The 13,771-nt window shown below is 38.7% G+C and overlaps 1 protein-coding gene across 1 annotated transcript; it reads right to left on the bottom strand.

The window, feature by feature from the left end:
- Window positions 1–3,616: 3,616 nt before the first annotated feature.
- On the bottom strand, window positions 3,617–11,626 carry ghitm (growth hormone inducible transmembrane protein). The gene is made up of 9 exons (XM_051674800.1): window positions 11,501–11,626; window positions 11,066–11,195; window positions 6,638–6,740; window positions 6,084–6,195; window positions 5,534–5,675; window positions 5,161–5,269; window positions 4,560–4,748; window positions 4,283–4,454; window positions 3,617–4,112 (listed from the first exon to the last, which is right to left on the bottom strand). The coding sequence occupies exons 2-9, from the start codon at window positions 11,183–11,185 to the stop codon at window positions 4,025–4,027; spliced, it is 1,035 nt and encodes a 344-aa protein (XP_051530760.1). The 5' UTR covers window positions 11,186–11,195; window positions 11,501–11,626; the 3' UTR covers window positions 3,617–4,024.
- Window positions 11,627–13,771: the final 2,145 nt, after the last annotated feature.

Below are 13,771 nucleotides of genomic sequence, written 5' to 3'. Positions count from 1 at the left end.
GCAAGTCGCCAGGGCCAGATAGTTTTGCTGCTGAATTTTTTAGATCTTATGCTACAGAACTGGCGCCACTTTTGTTAGAAGTTTATACGGAATCATTAAAGAATGGAAAGCTTCCGCCAACCATGACACAAGCCCAGATAAGCCTGATTCTTAAAAAGGACAAAGATCCAAGCAAGTTTAAGAGTTACCGTCCAATTTCCCTGATCCAGCTAGATGTTAAAATATTGTCCAAAATTTTGGTTAACTGATTAAGTAAAGTTATAACATCTCTTATACATATAGATCAGGTGGGGTATATTCGGGGCCGCAGCTCTTCTGATAACATTAGGTGTCTCATCAATATCATGTGGTCAGTGGTGAATGATCAATATCCGGTCGCTGCCATCTCACTTGACGCCGAAAAGGCATTTGATATGGTGGAATGGGATTCCATTTTTAAGATTTTGGAAATGTATGGGTTTGGGAATACTTTTATTGGATGGAATAAGTTACTTTATAGACACCCGTTAACGGCAGTACGAACAAATGGATTAATTTCAGATTATTTTACTCTGGATAGGGGCACCCGGCAGGGTTGCCCTCTTTCCCCATTATTGTTCTGTCTTACCCTGGAACCAGCGGCGATAAGAAAGGAAGATGATTTTCCAGGGGTGACCACAAGCTTTTGCTTTACGCATATGAGATTATATTATTCGTCTCCGACCCTTCTAAACCTATGCCTTGCCTCCACAGAATTATTAATTCCTTTTCTAATTTCTCAGGATACAGAGTCAATTGGTCTAAATCCGAAGCTTTGGCTCTGACAGCTCTTTTCAGCCAGGTGCCTTCCAGTGGCCCAGACAGGGCATTAAGTATTTGGCCATTTTATTCCCAGCAAATTTGTCTGATTTAGTTAGAGTTAATTTTGATCCCTTTAATAAAAAGTTTTTCGAACGATGTGGTCAGGTGGGCTTCATTACACTTATCTATGATTGGGAAGGTTAATGTTATTAAAATTAATTGTATTCCATAATTTAACTACCTGCTACAATCTCTCCCTGTAGATGTCCCCCTCTTTTATTTCAAGCAATTTGATAGCATAGCGAAGTCCTTCATTTGGAATGGTAAGCATCCCAGATTACATTTTAATAAGTTACATAGGCCGATTGACAAAGGTGGGCTAGGCCTACCCAAGATTTTGTTTTATTATTATGCATTCGGTCTCAGACATTTGGCTCATTGGTCACTTCCACCTGAGAGAGCCCCTCCCTGGTTTTTTATTGAACAGGAAGTTCTTGCCCCTATTTTGACATTGCAAAGCCTTTCTATCAAACTATCCGGAGAAGTTAAGTCACACCCCGTTATTTCGCATTTGCACTCGATATGGACAAACGTGTCCAGAGTGTTTACTTCGGACATTTATTTAAATGTTGCCTCGAGCATATGGCTGAACCCAAAATTATGTATTAATAAGTCCCCTTTCTGCTGGTCAGAGTGGATCGTGAGGGAGGTTAATACGCTCGGTGACCTATATGAGAGTGGAGTATTGAGATCTTTTGAAAATTTGGTTCAACATTTTGGGATTCCCAGATCTCAGTTCTTTAGGTATTTACAGTTGCACCACCAGCTCTGTACAATTTTTGGGAGTAGCATACACCCTCGTAAAGCGGCAGATTCTCTGGGAGAGGTGAAAGGTTTCCAAACTGCTTTTGGAAAAGTTCATGAGGCATCAGTGTATTACTCCCTGCTAATTCAGAGTCTGGGGGATGGAGCTTTAACTTCTCTCAAGAGATTATGGGAGAAAGATTTAAACTTGGTATTGGAGGAGGGAGTGTGGGCTAGGATTCTAAAAAACATCATGTCTGCATCTAGAGATGCAAGGGTGCACCTTATGCAATTCAAAATTTTACATACATTTTATTGGACCCCCTCTAGATTGTATAAGCTTAGTCTTAAAGACACACCCACCTGCTGGCGATGCCAATCGGAGGATGGAGACATGGCCCATGTTTTTTTCGTGGTGTGATGAGATCCAGGAATTCTGGTTGAAGTTTCAGAGTTTTGTGTATTACGTGATGGGCACTCGGGTTTCGTTTTTCCCCAGACTCTGTGTTTTGGGTGATGGGGCGGTCATCGATGTGGGGAACAGTCACATAGAGAATTGGGTTCTGACCAGTGTGATGATCGCCAGGCAGGAGGTCGGCTGGTGCGCCCTCATTTCGGGAGTGGTGCACGGAGATGGAGAGGGTGGCAGCTTTTGAAGAGGTGTCATTTGGAAGACAGGGTAACTTGAATTTGTTTGTTGGGAAATAGGGCAACTATTTAGAGTAACTATAGTTTTTTATTATAGTATTCACTCATGTGTGACCACAGGGATGTTTGTTGGGGGGTCGGGGATTGGGATGGGTGGTTGTGGGGTTTAAATGTTGATTGTATATATATATATATATATATATATATATATTTTTTTTTTTTTGCTTTTCTTTATTATTGTAAGATTTAATTTAAAAAAAAACATGTCCCCTAATAATAATAATAAAAAAAACAATACCCTCCAGAGACCTGTTACTGTGATTTTTACCATGGCTAAAGTTGTGTTCTAAGGTACAGTGCGAAGCCCCTTAAACTTTGACATGGAGTTATTGCTATGGCAACCGTTGTATAAAAGCAATAAATCACCCAAGGCTGTCATATTCACAATATATACATTGTGAATATAGTCACGGCTGAAAGGTTTCCTCTGCTTTGCATCGTGCCAAACAACACACTTCAGTGACTATATTCACAATAAAACACAACCTCTCAATTTTTGGCTTAATTTAACTGAAGTTTGTTTAGGGTGGCTATGCAACATGGCAAGTTTTGGCCTTTTCAAAGGCTTTTTCAGGATTTAGTGTTGGAACGATCTGTATAATAATAATAATGGGCTCTTATTTGTTTGACATGCTCTCTGCAGGACTGATCAACAGCTGTCAGGACACCTCCGCTCAAGTTGTAGCAGTGACACTGATCGCTTTTTCAGGGTTTTGTCGGTGCTTTAGCAGCAAATGTGATGATAGTATTATGGACATCTGATTTGTTAAAGTCAGATGCACCTGTGGCAGTGCAGATGTTGGCATCAGCTGGCAGCAGCCTCCGTTCTGGATTTAATCACCAATGGGAACACAGATGGTGGACACGAGGATTATTCTTTAATCTCACTGTCATCTGGTGAGTGAATTCTCGATCTGTCCTCAGATTCTCTCAACAGCAAAAACACAAACAGCCACTGACAAACCCTAGATCAGGACGGACACAGATTTACTGACTTGTGAGAGTTTTTTCATGTTGAGTTCGGGTGTACCTGTAAAGAAACTTTTAAATGGCAAAAACCTGCTCCTAAACGCTCAAAGAAAATAATTAAATCTCGAACTAGTAAATTAAAAATGTCAAAGTACATTTCTTAATGTGCGACATTTAAATAATTTTATAAAGGGATTCAGAATCAGCAGGTCATTCTACATCATTCTGCTCAGATATGTACAAGTGATATCTATAGACAATAACAGTCCAACAGAAGGTTGGTTAAATATATTTTTAAAGTGGGTACTCATTTCATGTCTACTTGAATGCAGTAAAATGTGCAATTACGATCTAGTAAGTGAAGATGCAAATAAAGTTTATTGAACCATAAATGCGAAACTGCAGGAATACCAGAATATGTGTGACACAAGCGTTCTCTTGTAAAACAAATGCAACACACAGATCCAGAACAGACTTCAGTAGCTTCACTTTCTGCAATAACTTGAGTCTGTACTGAGCTAAATGCTTATTAGTCAAATAAACAAAACACAAATATTCTTTATAATTACACAACATGTGGAATTAGGCGGATCTGCATTCACCTTCATAATAATAAGTTTTTTTACTGTCTGATGGGTTAAACATGTAATTGAGCTGAGAGCAAACTGAATGTTTTTACTGCTTTTAAACAACTAAATGCAGCTATATTTTCTTCTTGATGTTTCCCACAAGAACAGTCTAATGTCTCGATGTCTGCTGATGTTTACTTCTTTCTGTTTCCGCCGCCGTTGGCGAGAATCATCACCAGTCGCATGAAGATGTTTAGAGTGTCCATGTAGATGCCCATACATCTGTAGAAGCACAGCCACAACCAAAGACATTACAGTAATGAAACAGTTGCAGAATTAATAATGCATCAAATTCAGTCACACTCAGTGATGTTTGTTGCATTTTTAAATGATGGATAGAGTTCATATAAACTGGTGACATTTGCTTTATTATTCCCTCAGAAATCACTTACGCGTTAATGGGGTCGTATTTCTGAACACCGTACAGAGGATGCGTCTCCGCGCGCTTGATGACTTTCTGCGTGTCATACAGCAGGAACATGCTGAACAGAACCAGACCTCCATAAACCGCCACTGAGTACAGACCGGCACCTAGCGCTGAGGTGGGTGGCAGGAACATGGAGCCTTTTGAAGAGAAACATAATTTCATCAAACCACAAACAGATCAAAGAGACTCATGAACTGAACAGTGTGTCACAAAATATCTGCTGGACCGCGAGTGCTTTGTACCCAGAGAAGAGGCAAACACCACGCCGAAGCCCACAGCGAGTGGACCACCCATGCTGAGAAACTTCTCGCTGGGTGCGCAAATGGCCACGGTCGACAAACCGCCCACAATGCCTGCTGTGTACCAGGCTGCTCGAATCATCAGTGGGCCGCCCAAGAGAGTTAATGGAGCAATAACGGCTCCCATGACACCTGCACAAAAACACAAACAGTGCTGAACATTAAGCTGCATTTGTTTGTCTAAGAGGACCAATAACTTTCATGTGAAAACAAGTTTTGTCTTTTGAGATTTTCTTTAGAGCTCAATGGTGAATGAACCTTGTGATTCCCAATCCTTTCCTGGAGGACCACTAACATGACACATTTTGGCTGTCACCTTTATGTATCACACCTGATTCGCTAATCAGTATGGTGCTCCATGATCTTAACTGGGTGTGTCAAACAAGGGAGACATTCAAAATGTTCAGTGTTAGTCCTCCAGGAAAGTGTTGAACAACAACTCTCAAGTGTGGACTGTGCTGCCCTCTAGAGGCGTGTTAGAAAACGGCATCATTTCTGGCTTCTGAAGGTTCGACAGCTCTGATCAGACCGTTAAACACTTTACCTGCATGTAGCGCCCAGGCCAGGTGTTTCGGCAGAGGACTGTGCTCGTACGAGATTGACCTCACCAACATTCCTGCACCGATCATGGCAGCAAACGTTGCCCCAATTGCCTGTGAACAATAAATAAGAGAATATTTGAGGAACTATTGGAAGTTCTAGCAAGTCGAGGAAACAAACCAGGAAACTGCACTTAAATGCTCAATAATAAACTCAATATGGATATTTCATTGAGAGATGGATCACTGCAATATAGAATTACAGTATGCGTTCACATCCACTTCATACAGCAAATTGAAAAATGTTACTATACTAGTTCATGCAGTAAGAAATGATTGTTATGAAGAATGTTTTTAAAGGGCAATAAATCAAATTACCAGCCAGGATCCCCTCATCATGAGTCCCATGAGCGCTGGCGTTCTGCTAACGGCTACAGCGGAGAGCGCCGTCAGTCCCACGCTGCCTGCGAAATACATGTATGTGGAATGAATTCTCTCCTTCACGTACTGCGGCCAGATGCTGGAAAACACACAAACACTTTCAGATTCTGCAGGCATTCAGTTGTGCGTTTATTCCGAGAATGAAAGCAATTCTCTATAAGACTTCCACGACAAACTGTAAACATGCATTTTCTTACTGTATAACTGTAGCAACTCAATTCAATATGAGGTCACATGCACTACACATTATAAAGATCTAGCGATGGAGGTCAAATATCTCTAAAAACACTTCAATAGACACTTGTGCTGAGATGGTAATGAAGGAAAGTGTAGCTGACAAATGTTCTGACTACAAGCTGTATTTTGAACAAGCCATCAGGATCTGACTGCACATGATTCAATGAGAAGTTCAATCGTTACGTCTATCTGCACAGCTTGATGTAAACTGGATTTTGGTTTTATGTTTGAAGCTGAAGGGAAGTCTTACACGGCTTTCTCGATGGCTCCCATCTCATTCGACATTCCGAGTCCATAATAACACAAAGCTCCCAATCCAACCGCCGCACCTCCTGCCACAATCAATCTGCCCATGTTGTCAACTGCGAATGAGAGACTCACATACGTCATTCATCACATACAGAACACTGTGATGTTCCGATGCTTTTAAAAAGGGCTCATAAATATCCACTCTTCTTTTGTTTAGTCTGAAGCATTAGTCATTTTAAAACAAAGATATTTAAGTATAAATAAAAAGAAAAATATTACATTTAAAATTAATGGGCCATATTTAGAAAACATGAGTATTTCAAGAAAGTAAATCGTCCATAAAGCCATTTTTACATAACTTGTCCCATTTAACTGAATGTGTGACTTTATGGAAGAATGGTTTTAATGTCAAATTTACACAGAAATTCATTCCACTTGTGTTTCATGAATAAAGTCCAAAGTTTTATGCTGATTTACAGCCAAGTGCTTTAGATAAATATAAATCAATAAAAGTTTTCTGCGTCGAGGAACATAGAAAATGACAACGTAACTCACTTTTAATAGCTGTGTCTGTAGCAGGTTGAAACGCTGCATCCTGAAACTGTTCTTTGGAAGTCTTGCTTCGTCTGAATCCAAATCTGGCTTTGGAGGAAAACCCCTGATAAACGAGAAATAAACGACACGTTAGATATCAGTCTGGAGACCAGCTGCTGGTTTGTATTTCTCGTTTAAAGGAATATCTACAGCAGCAGATGATATAATGAGTAGGGGTGTAACGATCCATCGATCCAATGACCAACGATACAATGTTATCAATATAACGTGTAAATATCAATATAGAAGTTTTTTAAAGATGTACCTTTATTTTAATGCTCTCATTTCAGCCACGTCCGTATGCATTTCCGTCAGGCGATGAAGCAACCTTATTACATTCATTTGACTTTATGAGTGCTAAATACGCTTTTCATGTGGGACACGGATGTGCGCAGGTAGTAGCGGTTTTAACCACCACGCAATTGCGTGGGGCCCCGGACATCGGGGGACCCCCGCCCCTGTAGGAAAGCTCTGCAAAAACCGCTTGAGGGTGGCATGTCACATGTTGTTGTGTTGTCACGTGTGAATATGCTGTTGTCAGCGCTCTCAGAGCTGTTTATGTTAGAGGTCCACTGGATTGGGTCAGTTTTTCAAGTAGGAATTTTAGTTGGGGTTTTTAATTTATGAAAAAAGATATACAGGCCTTCCGAACTTGTTTCGCCCACACGCTTTCACTCACAGATACGTGCGAATGGATGAGTAAGGGGCCATTCATGCCGAACGTGTTTTTTGCCCGCGTCTGCTCTGTTTTTCCATTGTTTTCCTATGTAAACGTGCTGGACGAACGTCCATGCCTGCTGCACTGCGTCTCGCTGTTTCTTCAGTGTCTCACAGGACCGTCACGTTTTTAGACAGTGTCAAAAGTTAAAAATAACTTCTCAAGAAGGTCTCAAAAACACTGTTTCACTCAAAAACGTTCCGTTTCATTCATTGCGTTGCGTCTAGTTTGTTTTTAGCACATGTGTCACAAAGATTTGACGTTCTGAACAAGTTCAGGTTGCAGAGAGATGTTTAACATTATTCCAGATTATTCTGCACCGAGCAAAGTTTCAGCGCTTTCAGCAATGTTTTTTTCTTCCTTCTGCTCTAGTGTGCTGAGGGGCCGGCGTGCTTGTGTGTTTAATGTTACAATACTGTAATGAATGTTGCCAACGATGCTAACATAAATACAGCCTTTTGCAACATGATGAATACACTGCAGCGTCAGAATATAAGCTCCAGGTGAAAGTAAATAAGAGAGAAATATATTACTTTTGTATAAAACAAATACTCAATTAATAATAATTATAACTATTTATTTATCACACATTATACATTTGCACATATACAGTGAAATTCTTTTTTTCACATATCCCAGCTAAGCTGGGGTCAGAGTGCAGGGTCAGCCATGATACGGTGTAAATAATAATTTACACCGTAATTTACAAAGTAATAATAATAATAATAATAATAATACTGTATCAAATTATAATGACAAACTGGACAACAACAAGTTATTGTTGGCTTATAATAATAATACAAAATGATAGTGAGTGTAGCAGGTTTTACACACCCTGTTCATAAAAAAAAAAAAAGAAGAGTGTTTTGTAAAAATATATGTAGGTAAATATTGTTTTTTGTTTTATCACTGAATTGTGGAAAACTAGAAAACATGCATTAATTAACTTTAACTAGATTTTTATGTTTCAGTAAACATTGAGTGTACTTGGCTATAACAGCTGATAGGATGAATTTAAAATTATAATTTAAAATACATTTTATGTGAAGAGCTGCCTGTGACATTTACGGATCGCGTCCGAGAGCTGCCAGTGACGTTTACGGATTGCGTCTGAGAGCTGCCAGTGACGTTTACGGATTGCGTCTGAGAGCTTGCGTCTGAGAGCTGCCAGTGACGTTTATGTATTGCGTCTGAGAGCTGTCTGAGAGCTGCCTGTGACGTTTACGGATTGCGTCTGAGAGCTGCCAGTGACGTTTACGGATTGCGTCTGAGAGCTGCCAGTGACGTTTATGTATTGCGTCTGAGAGCTGTCTGAGAGCTGCCTGTGACGTTTACGGATTGCGTCTGAGAGCTGCCAGTGACGTTTACGGATTGCGTCTGAGAGCTGCCAGTGACGTTTACGGATTGCGTCTGAGAGCTTGTGTCTGAGAGCTGCCAGTGACGTTTACGTATTGCGTCTGAGAGCTGTCTGAGAGCTGCCTGTGACGTTTACGGATTGCGTCTGAGAGCTGCCAGTGACGTTTACGGATTGCGTCTGAGAGCTGCCAGTGACGTTTACGGATTGCGTCTGAGAGCTGTCTGAGAGCTGCCAGTGACGTTTACGGATTGCGTCTGAGAGCTGTCTGAGAGCTGCCAGTGACGTTTACGGATTGCGTCTGAGAGCTGCCAGTGACGTTTACGGATTGCGTCTGAGAGCTGCCTGTGACATTTACGGATTGCGTCTGAGAGCTGCCAGTGACGTTTACGGATTGCGTCTGAGAGCTGCCAGTGACGTTTACGGATTGCGTCTGAGAGCTGCCTGTGACGTTTACGGATCGCATGTGAAATACATCTCTGCTAAATAATCTCTGACAGAACAAACATTATGAGGGACAATGACCTAAATTAGGGGAAAAAAACATAATATAGGCAACTTAAATATTTACCTTATTTTGTTCATGTTTTTAAGATTATGAACTCATGTAGATGTACATTTTAATATTAAAATGTAATATGTATCATATACCTTTTTGAGTGCAGAGTCAGAGTCTTATTTAGTATTGTAGGTAGCACTGTTGTTTACAGTGATTGCCTTTATTGACACTTGAGTGTTAAGTTACAATAATGCAACACATGAACAGTAGCATACATTACATTGCAATAGTTATATTTGTCCTCCTGTAAAGTTAGGGTTATTTTGCTAAAAGCAGTGTTAACAACATTGAATAAATATGTAAAAATATTTAGGGTTTGTATAACATATTTATGGAGTGTCAAGCTTTTTATTTACACACATTATGATAATGTCATGAGCAATACGCACTAAAAAATGAAGAGTTGGTATGAAAAAAAAACACTGATTACGGACCGGAGGACCACGTCACCTGAATTCACAAATAGTGAACAATAACAGGAGATATTATTTACATGTCTACAGCAGCGCAAGGCAGATTTATAGGCAAATAAAGTCTGAATATCGAAACACAAACTATCTTTACTGCGGTAAGTAGACCTATCACATGACATACATGACCAGTAGAAACATGTATTAGTACAAATAACATCAGAACACTCCACAGAAAAACAATACAGACAATACGTGTCGTGGAATATTGAAGACTCTTTTTCTCTCTCAGTAAGAAAACTCTGGAAGTCAGGGGTTCCAGATGTCAAAGGTTAGTCTTTATTGAGCAAAACAACAAAGCCGAGACACCAGCTTTATCGTCTGATCCTCTCATTCAAAGCGTACTGTTATCACACATTACCTCATAAGCACACCCCTCCTGTTATCTTAGCCAATAAGCATTAGGCATAGGGTGTGGTGGTGGCATAGTGGACTAAAGCACGTAACTGGTAATCAGAAGGTTGCTGGTTCAATCCCCACAGCCACCACTATTGTGTCCTTGAACAAAACACTTAACTCCAGGTTGTTCCAGGGGGATTGTCCCTGTAATAAGTGCACTGTAAGTCGCTTTGGATAAAAGTGTCTGCCAAATGCATAAATATAAATATAAGCATGCTTCTCCACTCTTCTTGTTCGCCACCATTATTTCACAGACTCTCGGACTTCTTTTCAAAGGTGGAATTCTGGCAGTTAGTATATTTTTAAAAATAACCTTTTAAATTCATTTATTATGAAAGTATACAATAACTTTAACAATTGTCTGTGTCATTCAGTGCTTTGAAGAGTATTTTTCTGTCATGTGTGCCCACATTTCTCTCAGCAAGGTCACGCAGACCTTACAGTCTCATCCTTACTTTCCTGGATTAAAATAATGCTCAAACTATTCTATAAGCACTTTTTCTATGATATATAAAAATATACTATATAGGCTACATTCAGACAACTTACAATTCGCAGTGAGTTAGAACTAAAGTAAACTACATCTCTTTTCACTGTTGTGTAAGTTGCACATCTGCATATATTGAAGCGATGTGGGCTGAACATTGTGAGGTGGGACAGGATTGTAGAGGCAACAAAATACGCAAATTAATGTTTTAAATATGCTAGTGTATGGAAACAGTATATGCACATGTGTGTATACGGTGGCGGGTCGCAAGAGAAGCGCAGGTAACGGGGATGGATCACGAGGATGACGCATAAAATAGTGACGGACCCAGAGAGAGCTGCCTGTGGCGGTGGCAGCTCTCCCTGCCACGGAAAGATTTTACCCCCTCTCTCTTTGTGGTACCTGCTGTGGCCTCATCACGGGTGAGCAGCTCTTCATGAGTCCGGCGGGACTCGGACACAGAACTGACCGGACACCGGCCACAGAGACGCTCCGCAAACACGACACACGTGAAAGAAACATCGCTGTTGATCTGCCAGAGAGACACATGAACACAACAGCAAACACAGTTGATATTCTGTTTCAATCACAAGACAAACAAACAGCACACTAGAACAGAATTGTATTCAACTAGAAGCACATAACAAACAGTCACGTTTAAATAATATAAAGAATAATAAACTTGATGAGATACGCAGCTGATGTCACGCGTGTGGTTCGTAATAAATAAACACTCAGTTCAATGCTGTATAAACTACTACAATTAAGAGTTTTATTATTGGTTTTCATAACGCTACACTGTCATATCAGAACGTGAAATAAAAAAGTTAAACTCACCGCTCGGTTTGTTGTCTAATTCACCTCTGAGACGCGCGTTCAACACTGACGCAACACTGAACGCCTTCCTGAACATTCTTGTGACGTCACACGCAAGCGACAGTTACGTAATGCACGGTGGGACATGTAGTGTCACAATATTACAGTCACAGCACATTATAAATTAATCTTTCTGCATATTACATATTTCACGTTTTATTTGATTAAGGCTGCCTTCGCCATGCTTGTGGCGTATGTTCATTTTATTTTATGGTGTGTTGGTATTAAGTAGTTCTATGTTCGATTTTCTTTTTTTTTTTTTTTTTTTTTTTTTTATTGAAAAGAATAACAAATTTACAAACAAAAAAGGCATTAACAAACAATATTAACCATTTACAGTTCTCAAAAGGCAGACATAGTTAACAATTATAATACGTGACAGCAATAAATTTAAATTAAATATAAAGTAATAGAAAAAAAAAAAACATTGAAGAGATACGTTTTTGCAAAGGGGTATCAAAAAGCTATGGGGTACTTAACTCGTTGAAAAAGTTGGCTACTGTAATAGCTTTTTCATTTGAAAGGGTACCAAGAGATGTGGCAACTGCTTTAAGTTCATTAACAAAGTAAGGAAAGGAAGGAGGGTTTTTTAAAAATCTGCATTTGTGAATAAAGTATTTAGCAAGTTCAAAAAGGTTATTCATCAAATAGTGTTGTGAACAATCTTTCTTAAGTACACCAAACTTAATTTGTTTGTATTCAAGAGGATTTACACATGTAATAATACATGACATTTTACTATATAATTGGGACCAAAATCGCTTGGAGTAATTACAATCAAAAAAGATATGCTTAGTGGTTTCAATATCAGTTTCACAAAATTGACAAGTGTTTTCTCCAATATGAAACTTTGATTTAAGGAATTCTTTAGATGGGTATATGTCATTCATTATTTTGAAATGAAGTTCTTTCACTTTAGGGAGACTTGGAAAAGTAAGATAATTCAATCTCATTTCCTTCATCTCTTTCGGGTTAATATCTTTGAAAATATAGTGACGTTTAATTCGATTTGGATTAAATCTACCAATGAAAATACTTCTAATATATTTGTTGTTACACTTATGATCTCTAATAGATAAATTACCCAGACAAAGAGATGGGAGAGCAAATGTCACAGAATAGTGTGAAAGAATCCCTTTTATCAGTAGTATCATGTTTTTTGGTATGGCATTTATAACTGTATAAAATTCTTTAGGGTGACATACAAATCCATGTTTTGAACAAAAATCATTGTAATTGAACACATTACCAGAATTGTCCATCATATCCAATAGGGAATAAATATTATATTGAACCCAGTTTTCATAAAATAAAGACTTATGGTGTACAATAAAACGATTGTTCCAAATACAAGTTTTATGTGGACTAAAATTGTGTGAAAATGCTAATTTCCAATAAAGGAGAACCTGCTGATGGAATGCAGATAATTTAAGAGGCAATTTGGACAACTCAAAGTCACATTTAATCAAAAATTCCAAGCCACCTACTTTCCCAAATATTGAAGAGGAGACCGTAAACCAAAGGCTGTTTGTATTACGAAGAAATGATCTTAACCACTGAGTTTTTAAAACACTATTCATTATCTGTAAGTCAATAACATTTAATCCGCCTTCTTCGTAACTATGAACTAAATCATTTTTGTTGATATAGTGATGCTTATTTTTCCAAATAAAGTTAAATATTGCAGTGTTACATTCTTTTACTAAGTGAGGTGGAATAGCTAAGGAGGAGGCTGGATAAACAAACCTAGAAAGTAATTCCATTTTAGTTAACAAGATTCTTCCATAAATTGAGATATCTCTTTGTATCCAAAAATTAAGAATATTTTTTGCTTTTAAAAGATTGTTTGCAAAATTTTCTTGGATGTTTTGATTGCTATCTCTAGTAATAGTTATCCCCAAATATTTTACAGATTTCTTTATTGGTATATTACATAAAGAGTCTAATTCACTATCATGAATTGCAATTAACTCACATTTATTTATGTTTAAGTACAGACCTGATGCCTTGGAGAACAGATTAATTAATTGGATAACTTTTACAATTTGATGTTGGTCCCTTAAAAAAATCACCGTATCATCAGCTAATTGGCTAATACCAATCTGTCTTCCAAATACATTCAATTTATCAAAGTTACTGTTTTTGTCTATCAAGACAGCGAGCATTTCTACTGCTAAGATAAATAGAAGAGGGGAAATGGGACATCCTTGTCTAATTCCTCGAGAAATATTA

The sequence above is a fragment of the Myxocyprinus asiaticus genome, chromosome 36 (assembly GCF_019703515.2).
Source record: "Myxocyprinus asiaticus isolate MX2 ecotype Aquarium Trade chromosome 36, UBuf_Myxa_2, whole genome shotgun sequence".
Taxonomy (NCBI): Eukaryota; Metazoa; Chordata; class Actinopteri; order Cypriniformes; family Catostomidae; genus Myxocyprinus; species Myxocyprinus asiaticus.
The sequence above is the reverse complement of the archived record's forward strand: the minus strand, read 5'-3'. Positions and strand labels throughout refer to the sequence as shown.

Excerpts from the sequence above, each read along its gene's own strand:
- ghitm (XM_051674800.1), bottom strand. The coding sequence starts at position 11,185 with ATGTTTCTTTCACGTGTGTCGTGTTTGCGGAGCGTCTCTGTGGCCGGT. Across the intron at positions 6,741-11,065 it reads CCGTGATGAGGCCACAGCAG|GGGTTTTCCTCCAAAGCCAG; the intron begins GTACCACAAAGA and ends CTCGTTTATCAG. Across the intron at positions 4,113-4,282 it reads AAATACGACCCCATTAACGC|ATGTATGGGCATCTACATGG; the intron begins GTAAGTGATTTC and ends GTGCTTCTACAG.